Genomic DNA, 21,463 nt, shown 5'->3' with positions numbered 1-21,463 from the left:
CACAGCGGCTTGATCACTACGGCCTGGACAATGCGGCTTGATCACTGCGGCTTGATCACTTCGGCTTGATCACTGCGGCTTGATCGCTGCGGCTTGATCACTGCGGCTGGATCGCTTCGGCTTGATCACTGCGGCTTGATCGCTGCAGCTTGATCACTGCGGCTTGATCGCTGCGGCTTGATCACTGCGGCTTGATCACTTCGGCTTGATCACTGCGGCTTGATCGCTGCGGCTTGATCACTGCGGCTGGATCGCTTGGGCTTGGTCACTGCGGCTTGATCGCTGCGGCTTGATCGCTGCAGCTTGATCACTGCGGCTTGATCGCTGCGGCTTGTTCACTGCGGCTTGATCACTTCGGCTTGATCACTGCGGCTTGATCGCTGCGGCTTGATCACTGCGGCTTGATCACTTCGGCTTGATCACTTCGGCTTGATCACTGCGGCTGGATCGCTACGGCTTGATCACTGCGGCTTCATCGCTACGGCTTGATCACTGCGGCTGGATCGCTACGGCTTGATCACTGCGGCTTGATCGCTGCGGCTTGATCACTGCGGCTGGATCGCTACGGCTTGATCACTGCGTCATCATGCATTGAAGTTATAGAAACTTCCTTAGCAATGCCCTTTATAGCAACCTTTGTAACCATTGCCTGCAATTCAGATACGGCTTCACCATAGTGAACAAGTACACATGGCTATAAGTACACAAGACTATAAACTTTTTTGAGATATGGCAGACACAATGCCACAACACTATAAGGTTGGGGTAAATTTGTCTGTATATGCCCAAACCAAACATGCACTACTATCACGGCCGCCATACCTCAAAAAGGCATATAGCCTTGTACACATTTTCAGGCAAAATTTGATCAGAACACAAGGCTTTAAGTATACAAGCCTCAAACGTTTTCAGGCAAAATTGATAAGTACACAAGGCTATACATGCAAGTAAACATTTTCGGGCAAAATTGACAAGTACACAAGACTATAGCACGAAATCTGTAGATGAGATCTTTCCTTTATGTTATACCAACAGCAAATTATCCCATCCAAATGCACTTTCCAGCGAAAACAAACTTACAACTAGGAAAGGTTTGTGTTCACACCATGTGATTGACTCTTTTGAGTTGTGTGGGTTCTGAAAAGAACCGGTGGTTAATGACTCACTAATTCAAACACTACTCAAATAGAGATATTAACATGGTGCTACCACAAATCTCTCTATACTTCCACTATGTAAAATTTCAAATCCTAATTAAACTTACAGCATTTCCTGCTGAACCATTTCACTTTTAATAGTTTCCCTATTATATGAAGATCTAAGTAGTGAAATATTCAATGTATAATATGTTTTAGCACTTTGAGGAAGACCAATAATTTCTGCAATTAGTCTAACCTGCCAAAAACTAGTCACTACCAACATTTTCTAAAGATTCTGGATGTACCAAATAAATATGTACCAACCATTTTTATACATGTATCATAAATAAAGGACTGTTGATAATATATTTATGCATATATCAGTCTCAATCATTGCACTCTGTAACATAATGCCTTCCCATTTCAAGTACAAGTTCATAGAAACAAGTTAAGAGGTAGATATAGTAATAAACAATAATTGCAACACTTCATCAAACACTTAAAAGAAAAGGTATCTTCTCTTTCATCCTTAAGTTTCTAAGAACAACATAATGAAAGAAAACTTGTGATATTCAATCAATAGCATGATTGCCAAAAAAATAAAATAAATAAGGGAATAAAAGGGTAGCGACAAGTTCTTATACTGCCGTTTAAAACCTGCAGGGTTGCAACCGTGGGATAAAGGCCCGAGCCAAAGGTTTGAAACGGCAGTTTAGGAACGAGTCACTACTCTTTCATTCCCATTCATGAATGCCCGTTTTCCGACATCCTTGAGCTCTGTACGTGTGTTGCATTTTTGTGACTTAGACAGTTTTCAGTTATGCATTCGTGCATGTATTTTTATGCATCTATAAACGTATCCGAAAACAACCAGTTACAAACAGCTCCAGCTGGTCATTATCAACCGTTTAAACACTCCCACCAATAAGAGTAGTGAAACTGTCTGAGGTATTTATGAATGGAAGATAATTAATTGTACATGACGCCCAAATAGGAAAATCTTATTACTGTGTAAATTTAGAAACTAATAAATATATATGGTTCATTACAATAAATATAAAGATATATTAACTGGCAATCAGATGAGGACAATGGCCTGTCGGCCTGAGGTAACTACTTGGTAACGAGCAATGGAGAGATGATGATAGTATGAAACATTGTGAGAAACGGCACCCTCTGAAGTAACATAGTATTTGAAAAAGAGGTAATTTCTCACTCAAATATTAAAAAGACTTCTGGCATGAAGCCTTTTTTAGGCATCTGTGCGCAACAGCGGTATCCATACACAAACTGTATTTCATTAATCCCTTGCAACTTTATAGACAAGTATAACGCAATTTTTTAAAATAACACTATTGTCACCTTTGACATACTTCCCATTAAACCACAATGGGATAAAAAAGGTTACCTAATACTGTATATGCAACACTTACGTTACGCTTGGGTGTCAAATTGTTGAAACTTTGTATGTCGCAGCCAGGATATTCACACAAAATAAGTATGCACCTAGATGCGTCTTTTTGTGCAACCTTTTTTTACGAAATTGGGATACAAACCTTTTGAATGACACGACGTACATGTACCCTTAAAGACACTGGACACTATTGGTAAATGTTAAAGACTAGCCTTCACAGTTGGTGTATCTCAACATATGCATAAAATGATAAACCTGTGAAATTTTGAGCTTAATCGGTCATCGAAGTTGCGAGATAATAATAAAAGAAAAATAACCCTTGTCACACGAAGTTGTGTGCATTTAGATGGTTGATTTCGAGACCTCAAGTTCTAAATCTGAGGTCTCGAAACCAAATTCGTGGAAAATTACTTCTTTCTCGAAAACTATGGCAATTATAGAGGGAGCCGTTTCTCACAGTGTTTTATACCATCACCTCTCCACATTACCTGTCACCAAGAAAGGTTTTTTGCCAATAATTATTTTGAGTAAAATGTTTTAAACTCCCTGAGGCCTCTATTATCCTGAGCGATAAAGTAAACAGTCTTCACAATTCAATTGATCCCAGTTCTACACTAAAATGAGTCCAGTCTTGTATAATCTACTTTGCGTTAACACAATGTGTACAGACGATGTGACCTCTGACGTCACTCGAAAGCCATAACATGATTCACGCGCATGCCGCAGGGCAAAACCTTTGTTTGGCAGCCACCTAGAAAGTACACACAATCTTACCATGACTACGTACCTTTTTGCACGCTGAAACATGACGTGTACAGTGTTTTGTCAACAGAGGGTTTTAATGTAAACATAGGTCACATAGTCTATACACTTTACTGTATAGATTTGTTTCTGCGAATTTGTATTGCTATTTATTCTACTGCTGCTGAGTAGATTTTATGAATTCTAGATACTATGTGAAGAACTGTTTAGCATAAATAACAACTACATGGGAGGAAGTAAACAAATCAGCCTGGACTACTTCTTTTGCTTAGTGGATCAAGGGGACTTCTGCTTATTAACTCCATTGCGCAGAGTGAGTTCCTAATTGAAGACTTTTAGACGACCCTTTTTCATAGTTCACGCCAGTATTGACAAGGCTCAGACCTTCGCGGGCAATACTGAGCATGTGCGGCCTCACACAGAGCCGCAAAAAAAGGACCGTTATGTTTGATGCCACCAGCGTCTCAAAAGTCTCTCATTGGTCTCAATGTTTCAACTAGCCTGCTCTAGTCATCGTCAGAAGACTGTCAGTAGTCCAGTCTTCACACTAGTTTTAATCCCAGTCTTCCATCTTCACACTAGCTAGCCTTCAAACTAACTAGGCTTTGTTAACATTTAAAAAAATTTCCATGCAGCTAGCTAATATTTTAACTATAAAAACCTAAAAGGAAATTAAGCACACCCTTCGTTAAGCACACACTTCATTGAGCACACACATTAGCAAGATGTACTTAAACTAGTATTTCAAGACCCGTTCAATACACATAAAATTATAAATAAGAAAAACAAAATTTTTATGGCAAAACTTACAAAGAAATGCAATTGGATTTAACAATTATTATTCTTTAGGTACCATAGCCTTGCTCAAGGCAGTCGCATTATTCGCTCCGAAAAGACGCCGCTGTAAACCCACCCGTATCCCGTTTGTGGTGTGTGCGATCACACCGCCTGACCCACCCTAATACACACTGTCACATCGTACGAATACTGCTCACACAAGTCATCGCACCCGTACCACTAACCGCATGCGGAGGCCGTCAGGCCAACAGCCTTGTCGGGTCTGTATCTTCCGGGTTTAATGTGTTGTATTGAAAAAATTCCACTAGTGGAAAAAATTAGGGGGGGGGGCTCTCGGATATGCTAGTATGCAGCCATGAATATGTATATCTTTCGTCAGACCTATCAGACAACACAGGATGTGAGGCAAATGAATTATTCATTTTGACGTCCAATCACGCACTTCCCTTATCACGACCTTTGGACCCTATCATGCTCGTGTGTGATGTAAACATGTCTCGTCTTTCGCGGGCATTATGGTAATGAGCTGACCATGGGAACTGTTCGCTTATTATAGTAATGAGGTCAGTGGCTTCAACACAGACCCTACAAGGCTGTCGGCCTGACAGCCTCCGCATGCGGATAGTGTACGGGGGGGCAGTGGTCGTGCGATGTTATGCACAGTGAATACGGGTGGGTTTTTATACAGCGGCGGTCTTTTTTCAGAGTGAATAATTCGACTGCCTTGAGCAAGGCTATAGGTACCACTGAACAAAACTATCAAGAATGCAAACAGATCGCCCTCTCTTGCCAACAGGTTTTGGTGATAGGTCCAACTCCTGTTAGTGATGAGCGCTTTCCACAAAGGATCCAAACCAAACAGACCACCATGTCTTGCCAGCAGGTTTTGGTGATTGGTTCAATGCTTAGTGATGAGCGCTTTCAACAAACGATGCAAACAGACCGCCCTCTCTTGCCAGCAGGTTCTGAGGCGTATCATACTCGACAATTGCTCCATTATTTAACACTAGAATGCCATCTGCATTTAGTATGGTTGTCACTCGATGCTGCAAGAATAAAGCATGAACAAAGTTAGCAGAGAACCCAAAAAAAACAGAATCCCTTGTAAACTTTCAAATTTAGTAATAATACAAAATTCATGAAGTTAAATGGAGGTACTCACCGCTATGACAAAAATTGTCCGATCAGAGAACTCTTCAGATATGACTCTTTGCACGATGTTGTCCTGTGAATAATTGTATAAACCACACAAGGGTTTTAAAAATTGTAGGCAGCACCAGGTAACATTAGTGGTTATATGGCTTAAGCTCATTTCGAAGGCATCTTGTGTCTAACAAAACGTGTGGCCTTTCGGCATTTCCTAGAAGTGGAAGGCAAAATATTATGCAGCTCATATACTCTATCACATATCAATATTTTCACATAAAATCAACTGCTGTAAAAAAGAGCAAGCTGAACAGGTTTTTAGATTGGATTATTTCTGACATAAAGAACATAGTCAAATATCACACCCGTGTCATTATTATTGTATGAAAACAAACATGAGATTAATCCCATTCTCCCTCCGTTATCACTTGCCAGACATCCCTTATGTTTAAAATCATGATGACTTTGACATTTCACCCCAGACCAATCCACACACCAAGTCTAGATTTGATATGCAAAAATAATCTTGAGTAATCACCCAGACAATGATTGCACACACACATATACAGACAAGGCAAACACTATATGCCCCTTCGGCTTTGCCGGATAACAAACTACTCAATGACACAAGTCATATTATTGCACATCAGTGCTGGGCGAATAGTGACATTTTTGTATTCAGAAATTTTATTTATTTTTTGCCGCTAGAGGGCGCTGTTCGTTTGTGAATGAGATCTTATGGGCAGATTGATATCAGTTTTAGACAGTGTCACTCGGTTCATTCATAAAAATAACCGGATCTAATTTAAAGATGGCGATTTGCTTTTTCTTTTGATCGTGATTGACTCCACGTGAAGGAAAACTTTCGTAATCTTTGAACAAATTACGTCAGAAATGTCATTGTTTTAACTCTTCACGGAGGTGAGCATAGTTAAATTCTTAAATTATGCTGTTTTATGCTGTCCTTAATAGAAGTTTCATAAGGGTTCAGACAAAACATTCCTATCAGTTGTCGCCCGACGTCTGCGGATATTCAGATATTAAAGAATATCCGGTTACTTGGTTGTAATTACAAAACTATCCGGTTTATAAAAAGGTATTCGCGCCCATTGCGGATATGCGGTTAAGAAAAAAAAGGCATTCGCGGTTACGGATAGGAAAACCTAATTCGCCCAGGCCTATTGCACATGGCAATCAGTGCTGCATCATGCAGACTAATCTGTTGACAACCACACTTGCACAGCATGTTTTATCAACAAAATAGGCCCTATAAATACAGAGTGTTAAATAACATTTGGTCACCATGGCCACACCCACTGAGCTGACCAGGGCACAATTTCATAGAGCTGCTTAAGCACAAAGAAGCTAGCATAAAAATAAAAAAAATACACCAGAATAAGGTTACCAACCAAAATACAATAGCACTTTTACATTTCATGACTGGTTTCCTCCTCCTTTATGCTAAGCAGAACCATGTTAAGCTATATTTCCTGCTTAAGCAGCATTATTCAAAATAGGCCCTGACATAATATTTGGCCTTCAGCAAAAAAGGTTTAACATTTGATCGAGTATAAGGGCCGACATTCATTGCAAGACTGTTCATTTTTTCATCTATCACCCAAGGGTATTGGGTGCCATAAGCCTTTTAGAGATATGACGGACACAATGCCACAACACTTTAAGGTCTGGGTAAATTTGTGTGTATACACCCAAACCAAAGAGTACACTCCTATCTTGTCCGCCATACCTCAAAAAGGCTTATGGCTTAATAACTCACTGACAGGATTGTGAATCTTTTACAAACTTATTTCATTTTAAAACAAATTTTTTAAAGGTTTTGTTTGAGCTCACCGTCTCCATGTCAATAGATGCAGTGGCTTCATCCAGGATGAGAATACGAGACTTCCTGAGGAAGGCACGAGCCAAACAGAACAACTGCCGCTGACCCATGCTGAAATTATCACCTCCTTCTGATACCAAGGAATCTACAAATGAAAATAACAACAACGATAAATAAGGGAATCAATTGATAATTTTTACCGAGACGAAGAACCAGGCCCTGGCGGGTTTAAACCACTAGTTGAAAACCGATTCAACACACTTTGATTCCCATTCATAAATACGTTTTCGGTCCAAAACCATCAACACTTTTAGGTCAAAAAGTAAAATAGATACAAAAATTATAATTGTTCAGTGACTTCTTTCAACACAACACCCCTCCAGCTATGAAATGGTATGGTTCTCGGGTAAACAACTCCTTACAAGGAGATTGCTGTGCGCGTTGCTTGGTATACTAAATGAATTAGCTCCATTGATCATGGAAAGTTAGTACTTTACCTAAACCAGCATCTAGGCCAGTGACCGTTGCTTTCAATTGTGCAATCTCCAGTGAGTTCCAGAGGTCTTCTTCACTGCATTTTCCAAAGGGGTCAAGATTGAACCTTGATGACAAGAGACAGGCAGATCAACCATTAATAAATGTCTTGGGTGCCGACATTATCTTACACTGGTCTGTCCTAATTATGAGGAACAAGGACTTTATAACTCATTGGTTTCATTGGGCACGCATATTGCTTTGAGTGTGTCGCAGAGTGCAACAACGATCTTCTTAATCTATAAAGTGCTATAAAAACACTGGCTTATAATAATAAGGGAATCAATGTGTGGTGAAGAGACCCAGGCCTCGGCGGGTTTAAACCACTAGTTGAAAACTGATTCAATACACTTTGATTCCCTTTCATAAATACCTTTTAGGTCCAAAACATCAACACTTTTTGGTCAAAAAGTAAAATAAATGCAAACATTCTAATTGTTCAATGATTTCTTTCAACACAACACCCCTCCAGCTATGAAATGGTAAGGTCCTCGGGTAAACAACTCCTTATAAGGGAATGCTGTGCGCGTCGCGCGTATCGCGTGATGTGGCACAACTGTTCCAGCAGTTGCTCTCGACCAATAGGAATGAAGAAACTGTCTTATAAGCACAGGTGCAAGCTCGCGTATCACGCCCATGTTTCAACACTTTTTACAGGTGTTATATCATCCGTTCAATCACCCCCACATGATGCCCTCTCGACCAATCAGAATGGATAAACTGTCTTAGGTATTTATGAATTATGATTTTGATTACAATTCTTAATTTTCTCCTTTTAAAGTGACTGCAAGACAAATATTAGGCTGTTGTCGATTCCACATACCTGATTGTACCAGTAAACAGTATAGGATCCTGTGGTATGATGGACAGACGCTGTCGAAGATAATCCAAGGGCAATGTCGCTATATCAACATTATCAATTAAGATTCTTCCTGTAAACAACGAGAAAATAAATAACCGACATTGGACTCAAGTAAAAAGAACATCATGTCCGCCATTCCTTACATGATGCACAGTTTCCCGACATGAAATAACATGGAAAACATGTTATTTGACAAATAAAATAAAATAAATTAAGGTGAGAGCTGAATCAGGCTTGTTCCTTTGCGACTTTAAAATCTATTACTGTAAATGGCTATATTTACAAACATTCAAAAAATGTCTTTGCCTCTCTAAAGGCAAACTATTGTGGCGAAAACTGCCTTGCGTTTTAGAATTAATTATAGAGTTGTTGAGACAACTTAAATGCTATCTCTTTATTTATAATGTCTTGCTAATTCACCATTATTGTAAGTTTAACTTCAGCTAAATTTAGTGTTCACACATTTGGTTGTGCGTATTGGGCTGTGCGTTCGCGTGCGCTTTACGCTTACAAACTGCTAGCGCGCACGCTACCAAAGGTGTTAACATTTGTTTTCTTAACGCTTATAATTAACCAATCGGTTCTCTGGCTTAGTGCAGCGCGTACGTCTGCTAGGCCATAAAAGGGGACGAAAACCAGAGATCGGGGCTCAGTCGCTTCCAGACTCGAGATCGCCACTCAAGACCTCAAGACCTCAAGACCTCAAGACCTCAAGACCATTCAAGACCTCAAGAACTCAAGACCATTTCAGGACACACACACACGCAAAATGATGCTACTCACTTTATTCATTGGCGATTCTCAGTAGATAGTTACTACACGAGCAGCCACGCTACCAAGTACTGCTGCGTGCGAATAATGAACCAGCGAACTGATTGATTACAGAATCCCTTAAGTTAATACCGTTTAAATCAAGAGAGGGCGCTATGTACATTTTGTGATTGAACATGATTGAATAAAATACACATTGTGTAGTTCCTTGCGGTTAATGTCAACCCTCTGTTTGAAACACTGATTTATTTCAATGTGCCTCATCAGTAGAGTTTAAGGACAATCCCCCCAATATTATATTTCATCCTTCCCCTGTGACTTCTTCAGATTCCAGAGTGGCGGCTTGGTTAAATTCATAAGAACCATACCCCACCCCGGAATCGTTACATTTTGGTGGCAGCGGTGTGGGATCTCAAGACTGGTGAATTAAAGAACTTCGAATCAAGAAAAGAGAATTAAAGAGTTTAAAAGTGACGAAAGGAGAAATTTATAAAGATGGAAAGTCCAGTACAACAAGAGATCCAGAACGAATCCTTTTTAGGTGAAGTTTCTGGGGAAGATGAAAGTAATATTTCCACGGCAAGTTCTAGTGATGAAATAAAGATTACAGAGAGCGGTGATTCAAGATTATCAGAGTCAACTTCAAGTGATAATTCTCCGGAAAAGAAAGTAATCAAACAGGGACAAGCAGTTCTAGACAAAATGAGGGCAGAATGTGAAATTCTTCAGAGAGAGTTGGATTGCGCAAATGAAGAAAGAGAACGATTAAAAGAATACAGAGCACAGTTGCAAGACCCAATCAAGAAAACAAGACCCGATCAAGAAACAAGGCCCAACCAAGAAAACATGAAAACAAGAAATCAAGAACACGGAGGTTGTGGTGCAAAAATGAAGATAAAACCTACAAGCTACGACGGATCCAGTTGTTGGAACGACTATGCTGTTCAATTTGAAATGCTTTCTGAAATGAATGGCTGGAGTGACAAAGTAAAGGCTATGTATCTCGCAGCCAATTTAAGAGGTTCAGCACAGTGCGTTTTGGGTGACTTGGATGATGACAGTCGTCATGACTACACAGCGTTGGTAACCGCCTTGAACAACAGGTTCGGCTCAAATAACCAGAAAGAATTATTTAGAGTACAGTTAAAGAACAGACAACGAAAGAGGGAAGAAACATTGCCTGAGTTGGCTCAAGCAATTAGACGACTCACACGGCTTGCGTACCCATCAGCTACGTACGTTTTACAAGAAACTTTATCTCAAGAACATTTTATTGACGCTCTGACCGATGGTGAGATAAGATGGCGTGTTTTCCAATCTAAACCAGAAACTCTGGCTGATGCAGTCCGCATAGCAGTGGAACTAGAGGCTTTCCAGGCGGCTGATCGCCAGCGTGGGGTAACTCGGAAAATGGCAAGAGTTATCGTACCAGAACAGGACAAAGAATCGGAGCAAAGTAAAGAAATGAAAGACATACAAGGCAAGATTCTTTCACTGTCTGATGAACTTGGCGCTCTAACCAAGGCTTTAAAGAACATGACCAGTGGGCATAAAGAGGGTGCTGGGTTTACCCAGACCGATAAAGTGACGTCATCACCGGCATATGGTCAACGCAACCAAGCAAAGAACCAGTACAGGCAAGATGGAAGAAACAATAGAGGACCCCCTGCATGTTGGAATTGCAATGAATTAGGCCATTTTGCACGGGAGTGTCCGCACTCAAGACAGAATTCTTACAGATACAACAATAATATGAGCCAACAAGCAATACAGCAGGGAAACGGACAGCAGCCGATTTCGAGGTCCAACGGTCGGCTGGGAAACTAAGGACAGACGGACCAAAAGAAAGCAAACCCCCATCAGTAAAGCGTGCAGTAATTAATCAAGGCATAGAAGTAACAGTTCGAGTTGAAGGCGTTCAAGTAAACTTTCTAGTGGATACTGGGGCAAGCTTGACTATAATTCGCCCAGATATGTATTACAAGATTTCCGAAAGTTCAAGACCAAAACTAGATTCGACTAACGTAAAAGTAGCCATGGCCAATGGAGAACTCGCCTCTTGTTTGGGACAAGGACGACTCAAGCTAGAATTTCAAGTTAAAGAACAAAGTAAAGTAATAAGTCAAGACGTATACCTAGCTGACATTGAGCCTGAGGGAATTCTGGGCTACGACTTCCTTGAAACGTACGACTGTACACTGAATTTGGGAAGAGGCGAAATGCAGATTGGAGGACAGCAAGTAAAATGTCATGTTTACCGGGCGTCTGCTGAAAAGTGCACCCGAGTGATAGCCGACCGAACTATTACAATCAAAGCAGGAGAAGAGATATTGCTACCTGGCAAGCTGAAACCCAGAAATAGAAATTCGAAGTTTGGCATTGTTGAACCTGAGCCGAGATTCGTCAAAAATCACGAGGTCATGGTTGCCAAAACCTTGGTTGATGTCCAACAAGAATTGGTACCGATCAGAGTTCTCAATCTTAAAGATGAAGCTATAATAATCTACCAGGGTGCAGTGTTAGCCACGTGTGAACCCGTAGAGAGTGGTGAAATCGTGCAAGAAAAAGAGGGACGTCGTGTAACTATATTACAAGAGAACAAGAAAGCGTCGGAACAAGAAATTCCAGAGCACTTGACCGAATTATTCAAGATCAGTGGTGAAAGGCTAAATCCAAGTCAAAAGATGCAATTATCAAGAGTCTTGACGACGTTTCAAGATGTTTTTGCAAAAGATTCAAGTGATCTGGGAAAGACTTCAATTGTCAAGCACAAGATAAATACTGGTGAGGCACGGCCCATCAGACAACCATCCAGGAGACTCCCAATACATCAAAGAGATGTAGCAAAAGAAGAAATCGACAAGATGTTAAAGCGAGGGGTGATTGAACCATCGTCAAGCCCCTGGGCTTCGCCCATCGTTTTAGTCAAGAAAAAGGATGGATCGACAAGATTTTGTGTGGACTACCGGAAACTAAATGCCTCAACCATCAAAGACTCATACCCTTTACCAAGAATCGACGACTCACTGGACACACTATCCGGGTCTCAGTGGTTCTCAACGCTGGATTTGGCAAGTGGGTACTGGCAAGTGGAGATGGCACAGAAAGATAAGGAGAAAACTGCTTTCATTACCAAAGAGGGGCTGTTCGAATTCAAGGTGATGCCCTTTGGTTTATGTAATGCGCCCGCAACCTTTGAACGCCTGATGGAACGAGTGCTCTCCGGACTTCAATGGCAGACCTGCTTACTCTACATTGATGACGTCATCGTTTATGGAAATCATTTTCAAGCAGCCCTTCAAAGATTACAAGAAGTACTGACGCGACTCAGGACAGCTGGCCTTAAGTTGAGTCCAAAGAAGTGTCATCTCTTTCAGGAGAGCGTGACATTTTTGGGACATGTCGTCTCAAGTCAAGGTATACAGACAGATCCGGTCAAGACAGAGGCAGTTGATAAATGGCCCACCCCCAGAACAGTGACTGAAGTTCGGAGCTTTCTAGGACTTTGCTCATATTACAGACGATTCGTCAGAAATTTTGCTGAAATTGCAAGACCTCTGCACCGCCTAACAGAGAAGACGCAAATTCATTTTGTGTGGACAAAGGAATGTGAAGATGCATTTCAACGACTCAAGAGGGATCTGACAACCACTCCAATACTGGTGTACCCTTCAAGTGACGAAACCTTCATCTTAGACACAGATGCAAGTAATCAAGGAGTAGGGGCAGTGTTATCACAAGTTCAAGATGGAAATGAGAAAGTCATTGCATTCTACAGCAGATCCTTGGCTAAAGCAGAGAGACAATATTGTGTGACAAGAAAGGAATTACTCGCAGTGGTTGCGTCCACCAAACATTTTCATCACTACTTGTATGGCAGGAAATTTCTCATCCGGACAGATCACGGAGCACTTCGGTGGCTAATGAATTTCAAGAACCCGGAAGGACAGATGGCAAGATGGTTGGAACTTATGAGCGCCTATGATTTCGATATCCAACATCGTCCTGGTAAGCAACATGGGAACGCTGACGGTCTGTCAAGAAAACCTTGTGCCAATGAATGCAAACAGTGTGACAAGACAGAGAAATACAGCACAGCACAAGAAATAAAGTACAGCATGAGAAAGCCCCGACAGCATAAAACAACAAGTGAAAATACAAGACCAATTGTTGATGGCGCATCTGTAGAGATTGCTGATCAACCATTTTGTGGAATCGTCACGACAAATGCTCAAGAGCAAACAAGTGAAAGAAACAACGACAAGGAACAGTTTATAACGGAAGAAGAACTTAAAGACGCACAAAGAAAAGACAAGAGTGTATGCAAGATACTCCAATGGAAGGAAACTTCAGCCGAGCGACCACGGTGGGCTGATGTTTCACCTGAAAGTGCAGAAGTAAAGAGCTACTGGGCACAATGGGAAAGATTGCACATTCGAGACGGCGTCCTATGCCGACGATGGGAAACCGTGACTGGCGATATCATCAAGTGGCAGATTGTTCTTCCAAAGAATTTAAGGAAGACGCTTGTAACAAGATTACATAGCGACAAAACATGTGGTCATCTTGGACAAAACAAGACAAGGGGCAGAGTCAGAAGCAGGTATTACTGGAACAGATGGCAACGAGATGTGAATCTCATCGTCTCAACATGCGACAAGTGTGCATCAAGAAAGTCTCCAAACAAGACCCGCCGAGGCCAAATGAAAACTAATAACGTAGGAGTACCCATGGAAAGAGTAGCTATGGATGTGTTGGGTCCACTACCCCAGACTGATCGAGACAACCGATATATTCTGGTTATAGGTGACTACTTCACCAAGTGGACCGAGGCCTATGCAATACCGAATCAAGAAGCCGCTACCATAGCAACAGTTTTTGTTGAACAGTTCGTCTGCAGATATGGCGTCCCGATGCAGCTCCATACAGATCAAGGGAGAAACTTTGAGTCTCACCTTTTCAAAGAAATATGTGAACTACTTGGCATTGATAAAACAAGAACATCGGCACTGCATCCTCAATCGGACGGGATGATAGAGAGGGCGAACAGAACTATTGAAGGGATGCTAGCCATGTTTGTAGACAATAACCAGAGAGACTGGGATATTTATTTGCCATATGTCATGATGGCTTATAGATCTGCTGATCACGAAACAACCGGCTACACACCCAATGAGATGATGATGGGAAGAGAGGCAATACTGCCGGTCGATTTACTAATGGAGAGACCGAAAGATGACCAGCAAGAAAATCAAGTTGAATATGTCGCTCGTCGCAAGGAATGTATGGAGCAAGTCCATCAATACGCACGAGAACATCTTCAAATTGCAAGTGACAGACAGAAACGCCACTATGACCACAAAGCAGACCATGGGGGATACAGCAAAGGAGACATAGTATGGCTGTACAACCCAAAACGAAAACGAGGTCATTGCCCCAAGTTCCAATTACCGTGGGATGGACCATTTGTGGTAACAACGTGTATGAGTGACGTCACCTACCGAATTCAGAAAGGAGCGAAGGGAAAGCCAAGAATTGTACACTACAACAGACTGAAACCTTACACTGGAGAGAATGCGCCAACGTGGTATCAAGACACGGCAAGGGCACGAACTCCAGCAACGGTGGATGGAGATGAAAATGGTACAGAACGACGGCAAGATACTCGTGACAATCGACATCAAGATAAAGAAACCATGGAGATGACGGCGAAGACAAATAAAGAGAAGCCTTGCCAGCAGAGAAACCAGTTGGACAACCTCGAGAAAGATGAGGGACTGGAACAAGACAATTGCGAGGCGCGTCGCAGTCACAGAGAAAGACGGCCACCGGCAAGATATGGGGACAGATAAAGAGAAAATACAAGGCCTTTGATGATGCAAAAGAAGTTTTTAAAAGATGGAAAAACACGTAAACAAAGAGAGATGAACTCATGAATAAAGGGCTGGAGTGAAAAGAGCCCGCAGAGAATTAATCAAGACTGTTGCAAAGATTGGGACGACTGCAAAGGCAAAGGAGGAAACAGAGCACAAAGATGACGCCAAGACGGCTGATGCAGCAAGGATGATTAATAAGCGACAATAGACTTTGGGAGAAACAACTGATCACTGTTTCAAAAGCCCAAGAGGATATTTTGTTTTTAGCGGTTATCATCAAAAGCAAGCCTCTTCAAGACGTCAGTATGCCCAACACCTTCGACCTGAGTAGAGACCTAATCAAGTTATGCTGGATGTTGTATACTACTCGTGCTTGGATGCAACGCGCACGCACGGAGTGAGTGGATATTATGGAGGGCGCCCTCATACGTTTTTGCGGAGAGACCGCAAGTTATTGATCCAGTATAGTTGCAGTGTAAAATTATAAAGAAAAAGCAGAGAAAACTAGCAACAGTAAAGAAAATGAGCAATAAGGAGTTGCTCGAGACAGTTCATCTACGAAATCAAGAAAAAAAAGAAGAGAGGAGACATAGGAAGAGAATCTCCAAGAATATACCCACGTGTAAGGTGGATGTTTGCATCACCATCAGCTCAGCAGATTGACATTATTACTGGTGAAAGAATGGTAATAATCAAAGACTAAAGACAAGAAACTCCGGCGATGTCGACGACTTCACCCAAAGACGCCTCTACGTCAAGACGACCCCTCCCAAGTGAATTCATCCCCATGCAAGAGGAACCCAAGACGACTCCACGGCCAAGACGCCCTGGCAAGACGGTATCTCCTCTGAGGGAACCACAGGAACAGGAGTGAGGCATCAACGACGCGACCGCGGTGGAACCCCCCCCCCCTTTTTCATTATGATTAAATTAATTTATTGAGGCAAAGGCACAGTTAAAGTGGAGTATTTAAAGGTAAATTAAGGTGTTTAAGAAGCAGAGTAATGGAATTTTGTGGTTTTAATGAAGGTCTAGATGGGCCAACATTAAAATAATTTATTATTTATTTAAAAGCGCGCTCTCTCTCCCTTTATTAGTTTAGAGTAATGGACCATGGAAATAAGATGGTCTGACGAAGTGGAATTTTATGGTTGCATTTGGATGCAATGATTTTAAAAATTAAGGAAGGATCAAGAAAGATAACTTCCATTTTAATTAAGCAAGAGCAATTTTTGCTAAGTGATGTAATGTTCCATTGATATTTAATAGAAAGTTAGTATTTAGCTAGTTTTGAAAGTTTCATGAAGTTGAGTTCCAGTTTTTCAGAGTAATGTACAAATTTTCTTGTTGCGGATACAATGCGAGGACGCATTCTTTTTTTTAGAAGGGGGTAGTGTGGCGAAAACTGCCTTGCGTTTTAGAATTAATTATAGAGTTGTTGAGACAACTTAAATGCTATCTCTTTATTTATAATGTCTTGCTAATTCACCATTATTGTAAGTTTAACTTCAGCTAAATTTAGTGTTCACACATTTGGTTGTGCGTATTGGGCTGTGCGTTCGCGTGCGCTTTACGCTTACAAACTGCTAGCGCGCACGCTACCAAAGGTGTTAACATTTGTTTTCTTAACGCTTATAATTAACCAATCGGTTCTCTGGCTTAGTGCAGCGCGTACGTCTGCTAGGCCATAAAAGGGGACGAAAACCAGAGATCGGGGCTCAGTCGCTTCCAGACTCGAGATCGCCACTCAAGACCTCAAGACCTCAAGACCTCAAGACCTCAAGACCTCAAGACCTCAAGACCTCAAGACCTCAAGACCATTCAAGACCTCAAGAACTCAAGACCATTTCAGGACACACACACACGCAAAATGATGCTACTCACTTTATTCATTGGCGATTCTCAGTAGATAGTTACTACACGAGCAGCCACGCTACCAAGTACTGCTGCGTGCGAATAATGAACCAGCGAACTGATTGATTACAGAATCCCTTAAGTTAATACCGTTTAAATCAAGAGAGGGCGCTATGTACATTTTGTGATTGAACATGATTGAATAAAATACACATTGTGTAGTTCCTTGCGGTTAATGTCAACCCTCTGTTTGAAACACTGATTTATTTCAATGTGCCTCATCAGTAGAGTTTAAGGACAATCCCCCCAATATTATATTTCATCCTTCCCCTGTGACTTCTTCAGATTCCAGAGTGGCGGCTTGGTTAAATTCATAAGAACCATACCCCACCCCGGAATCGTTACACTATTATTATTTAAAAGGTAAGGTTTGTTGTGTTTTCATTGTGAGGGAGGGAAGGGGGTAAACACCCACCTTTGAACATGTCCACTATCCTGAATAAAGCTAAAGTTAGAGAAGACTTTCCACTGCCAGTGCGCCCACATATACCAATCTAGAGGAAAACAAAATTAACATAAAACAATTAACATTACAACCAAGCTTCACATTCACAATTTTAAATTTACCCATCTATTCTTAATCAAACCGAGTTTTCTTTTCAACTTGTTCCCCAATTCTTAACGAAATAAGGGCAAAACGTTCCAGACTCTACAACCTCCAAGTAGACAGATAGATAGAAAGATACAGTAGATTAGTGAAATTTTATTATCCCTCACCTCACTGGGGAAAATTTAAATGACCATGACATTCATTCAGTAACATTTCAATGCTGTCATACAGTACAGTAATACAGTAGTGCTCATTTATTTTGAAATAACAAAAGCAGTATACAATTAGTATAAGGAATGATATACTGTACAATGCTGTAGGTACACAATGGTTCAATAAGCAGCAGTGAAAGGCAGTGTAGTGAATTCCATTAACAGCTGCCAAGCATGCGTTAGCTTTAAGTGCTTGCACTCAGAGATTTTTACCATTCCCCTATTGTATATGACCATCTGGGAATGCCAGCTGTAAATGGTGAACAATGAACTCCAAAACCCCCAGTGTAGTATAATGGCCTATTGTAACCTCTTTTGTGTTTGCCTATATAGCAGGCCCTAATCCTTTTCCTTAGTGTACATAGCCATATAAAAGCAAAGGGAGACAATAAGTCACTCTCACTCTTCTCCAGCTTTTGGTACAGACAGGTTGTATCTCTCTAACTTATAGTCGTAGTATTTATTAAGGTTCATTTAATATGCTTGTCCAAAGGCTCACTGTAAACTGAATTGGTAGCTAACAACTCCTACACAGCAACCTTTCAGCTGGAGGACACCATTAGGATATAAAGTAATATCTCTTAATAATTAAATATAAATAGTAGTTAAGTAATTGGACTTGTGAGCTCTAAAATGTTTGAATGAAGTCAAAGCTGACCAGCGCCGCCAAATGAGGCCTAATTCCGACCAGACTCAGAAATAGGGTAAGTATATAATTGTAATTAAATACCCTATAACTGGTGATCCTGACATTCAAACTAAATTTACTCAATTTATTTAACTGTAGTCTTAGAAAGAATTACTTCTCATTTATAATTGGTGATGATTCGATGTTTACTTTTGGCTGATTCTAGAGCACATAATTTTATTAAGTACCCCAAGTTACCAGATTATGCAATCACTGTTGATTTAATTTAAATTGTGGTGCTAACATTTATAACCTTGTCGGTCCAGCCATACGTAAACTCCAAAGTTACAATACTACTGAACAACATATAATTAGATTGGCCGCCGGAGTTGACGACTTGACAGCATTTGTATATGGTAGTCTGCACGAAAAAAGTGTGTTAAAGCCCTCACAGCACACAGCCGACAGTTTATTTTCCAAACTACTCAAATTTCAAGAGGCAATTTTAACAAATACCATTGTTTTATTTACCACAGTTCCAACTACATCATTCACTAAATTTCAGGGCACCAAAAAACTCAGCACTCAAATTCTTTCAAAAAATTACCTTCACATATATCAGCACCAACTTGATACAACCATCGATAACATCAATAGTCTAATCATAAATCATAACCAAGTCGGACAACAAGGAATACATTTTAAAACCTTATATTGGCAGTGTTATATAAGAAAGAGTGCTAGACGACGGCGGCGTGGAAAAACCATTATGGTATTAAGGTTATAAGCGAGATGCTTTTGTTCTCTAACCTATGGACAGTTAATGATCAGTAGTGATAAAATACAACTTATAAAATTAAAATAAAATTAAAATATACAAAAGTAAAAACCCTATACAAGTATAAGGTCTATAATCCGATAATAGATGTTAAATTTGCGTCGGGGATAAAGAATATTATCCTAATATATCGTTGCGGTACCCGCTGCCAAAACATAGGATTCGAACTGCCTCTAGCTGCCGGGCAACCTCGGTAGTCTAAGACACTGCTATAGAATTGCAAGGGTCGTGGGTTCAAATCCCACCCAAGTAACATGCCTGTGATATTTTTTCACGGGACTCGGGAAAGTACTGAGTATACAGTGCTAACACACATCGGTGTATGGGTAAAAACCAAAATTTAGTATAAGGTCATTTAATCTTGATCTTCCATTGATGGCTTCTTCTTTTTGACTCCTGAGCATGTGTGAGGAAAAGGGAGAAGTGTAAAGGTTCTAACGTCATAATCTATCGGTCTCATCTATGAAGCAATCAGTGAGTGAGTATGTGACACCCTCTCAGTGATGAGGTAATCAGGGGGGTGTGATGACCAAGAAGTGGAGGTGGGGGGGGGGTGAGAGGGCACTACATTAAGTAAGTTCCATACTTTAAGCATATTGCAAAAGCGAAGCACATTTCCCTGCGTCACAACTGCAAAGCAGCGTGTACAAGATTATTTGCGTCAAGTAATTCACCTCCTCTGAAAGTATAAACCGGGTTTTACCCTGTAATAAAAATAATAACCAGTTTTTATATAGTGATTTTCATACCCGAGGGCTTCTCAAAGCGCTTCCAACATTGTTACCCTTGATCACTGAGCCTTAAATCATTCCTTAAACCATCTCAACTCCCTGGGGAGTATACAGCCTGCACGACAATTATACACGCTACTCGGCTAAACCAATCACAAGAACCATCTCTGCCCTAACAGGTACCCATTTACCCCTACATGTATGTGGAGAGAAGCAATCATAAGTGTCTTACTCAGGGACACAAGTGTCACGACCGGGACTCGAGCCCACACTCTGCTGAACAGAAGCATCGTAGCTTGAGTTCGGTGCTCGGCCACATGACCCACTCAATTAATTCTTTTCTTTCCCTCACCTTCTAATTTCCTCTGAGGAAACCTGTAGGGTCCAATTCTATAGAGGCACTGGACACCTTTGGTAATATTGTCCAAAACAAGTATTCTCTCATTTGGTGTATCCCAACATATGTATAAAATAACAAATCTTTGAAATTTTTTACTCAATTGATCTATGAAGTTGCAAGAGAATAATGAATGAAACATACACCGTTTTTGCACTCGGCCATCTCCCTGTGATGCCTTTTGCAAGAGTTCTACTAACAGAAAACGTGCTTACCTTTTGCCCAGGTTTAACATTCAGAGAGATATTGCTTAGGACTGGATCCAGAGTTTTAGCGTAGCGTACTGATACATCCTCTACTGTAACTGCACCACTCTGTGGCCATTCTGAATCTGGTGATGTACCTGGAAAATAAATAGTAAAAATAGAATTAGAGTAATAAGCCGAATAAATAAATAGGCCTACCAAATATAGACAATATTCAGATATACATAGTCAAAGAAACTACTCTTTCTATAGTAATAACAATATACAATATTGTTCATATTGACCCATTTCACCTGTTGTCATCATTAGAAAAATCTTGAATGCGCCATACTGGTGGGCAATTTCATTATATTGTGTTTTTTATATAACTCTATGCTGTGCCTTATGGAGTGAAGTATGCGTTGTAGGCGACGCAGCGTTAATACATGTAAACCTAACTGCCCAACAACATGGTGAGCGTGGCATCAGTCGCCGCGTGCGACGCGCGTGCAAGGGGTCAATAACGCTTCATACACATTGTGTTTCTAAGCGCTTTACAAAAAAACAATGGGTATAAAAGAATATTAAAAAAGCAATCAAGAGATAAAAAGGTGAGTTTTCAATCCTATTTTGAACGTGTTCACTGTCAGAGAATCGTAGATGATGATGGTTGGGAGATTGTTCCAAAGTTTGGGGGCACAAATGGAGAAGGCTGGTTTACCGTAGCGAGTATAGGTACAAAGAACGGGAGCAGATATGCTGTGGCTGGTGAGTGAAGATGTATTGAGAAAGTTTGAATATTGTAGGGAACCCAAGGTGGTATTCTTAATAATAATATCACCATCGCTGTTAATTAACCCACTATC

At 40.8% G+C, this 21,463-nt stretch overlaps 1 protein-coding gene across 1 annotated transcript in view; it reads right to left on the bottom strand.

Moving 5' to 3' along the window:
• Nucleotides 1–1,036: 1,036 nt before the first annotated feature.
• LOC139954316 (ATP-binding cassette sub-family C member 9-like) overlaps nt 1,037–21,463 on the bottom strand; it is a 51,348-nt gene continuing 30,921 nt past the window's right edge. Inside the window, exons 27-33 of the mRNA XM_071954067.1 lie at nt 20,628–20,755; nt 17,472–17,550; nt 8,457–8,565; nt 7,597–7,700; nt 7,111–7,244; nt 5,276–5,338; nt 1,037–5,159 (exon numbers count right to left, since the gene is read on the bottom strand). Of these exons, the coding sequence (XP_071810168.1) occupies nt 5,019–5,159; nt 5,276–5,338; nt 7,111–7,244; nt 7,597–7,700; nt 8,457–8,565; nt 17,472–17,550; nt 20,628–20,755 (758 nt within the window). The 3' untranslated portion in view covers nt 1,037–5,018. The remainder of the gene's footprint in view (nt 5,160–5,275; nt 5,339–7,110; nt 7,245–7,596; nt 7,701–8,456; nt 8,566–17,471; nt 17,551–20,627; nt 20,756–21,463) is intronic.

The sequence above is a fragment of the Asterias amurensis genome, chromosome 2, assembly GCF_032118995.1.
Source record: "Asterias amurensis chromosome 2, ASM3211899v1".
Taxonomy (NCBI): Eukaryota; Metazoa; Echinodermata; class Asteroidea; order Forcipulatida; family Asteriidae; genus Asterias; species Asterias amurensis.
Note: the sequence above shows the minus strand (reverse complement) of the source record. Positions and strands in the feature narration are given on the sequence as shown.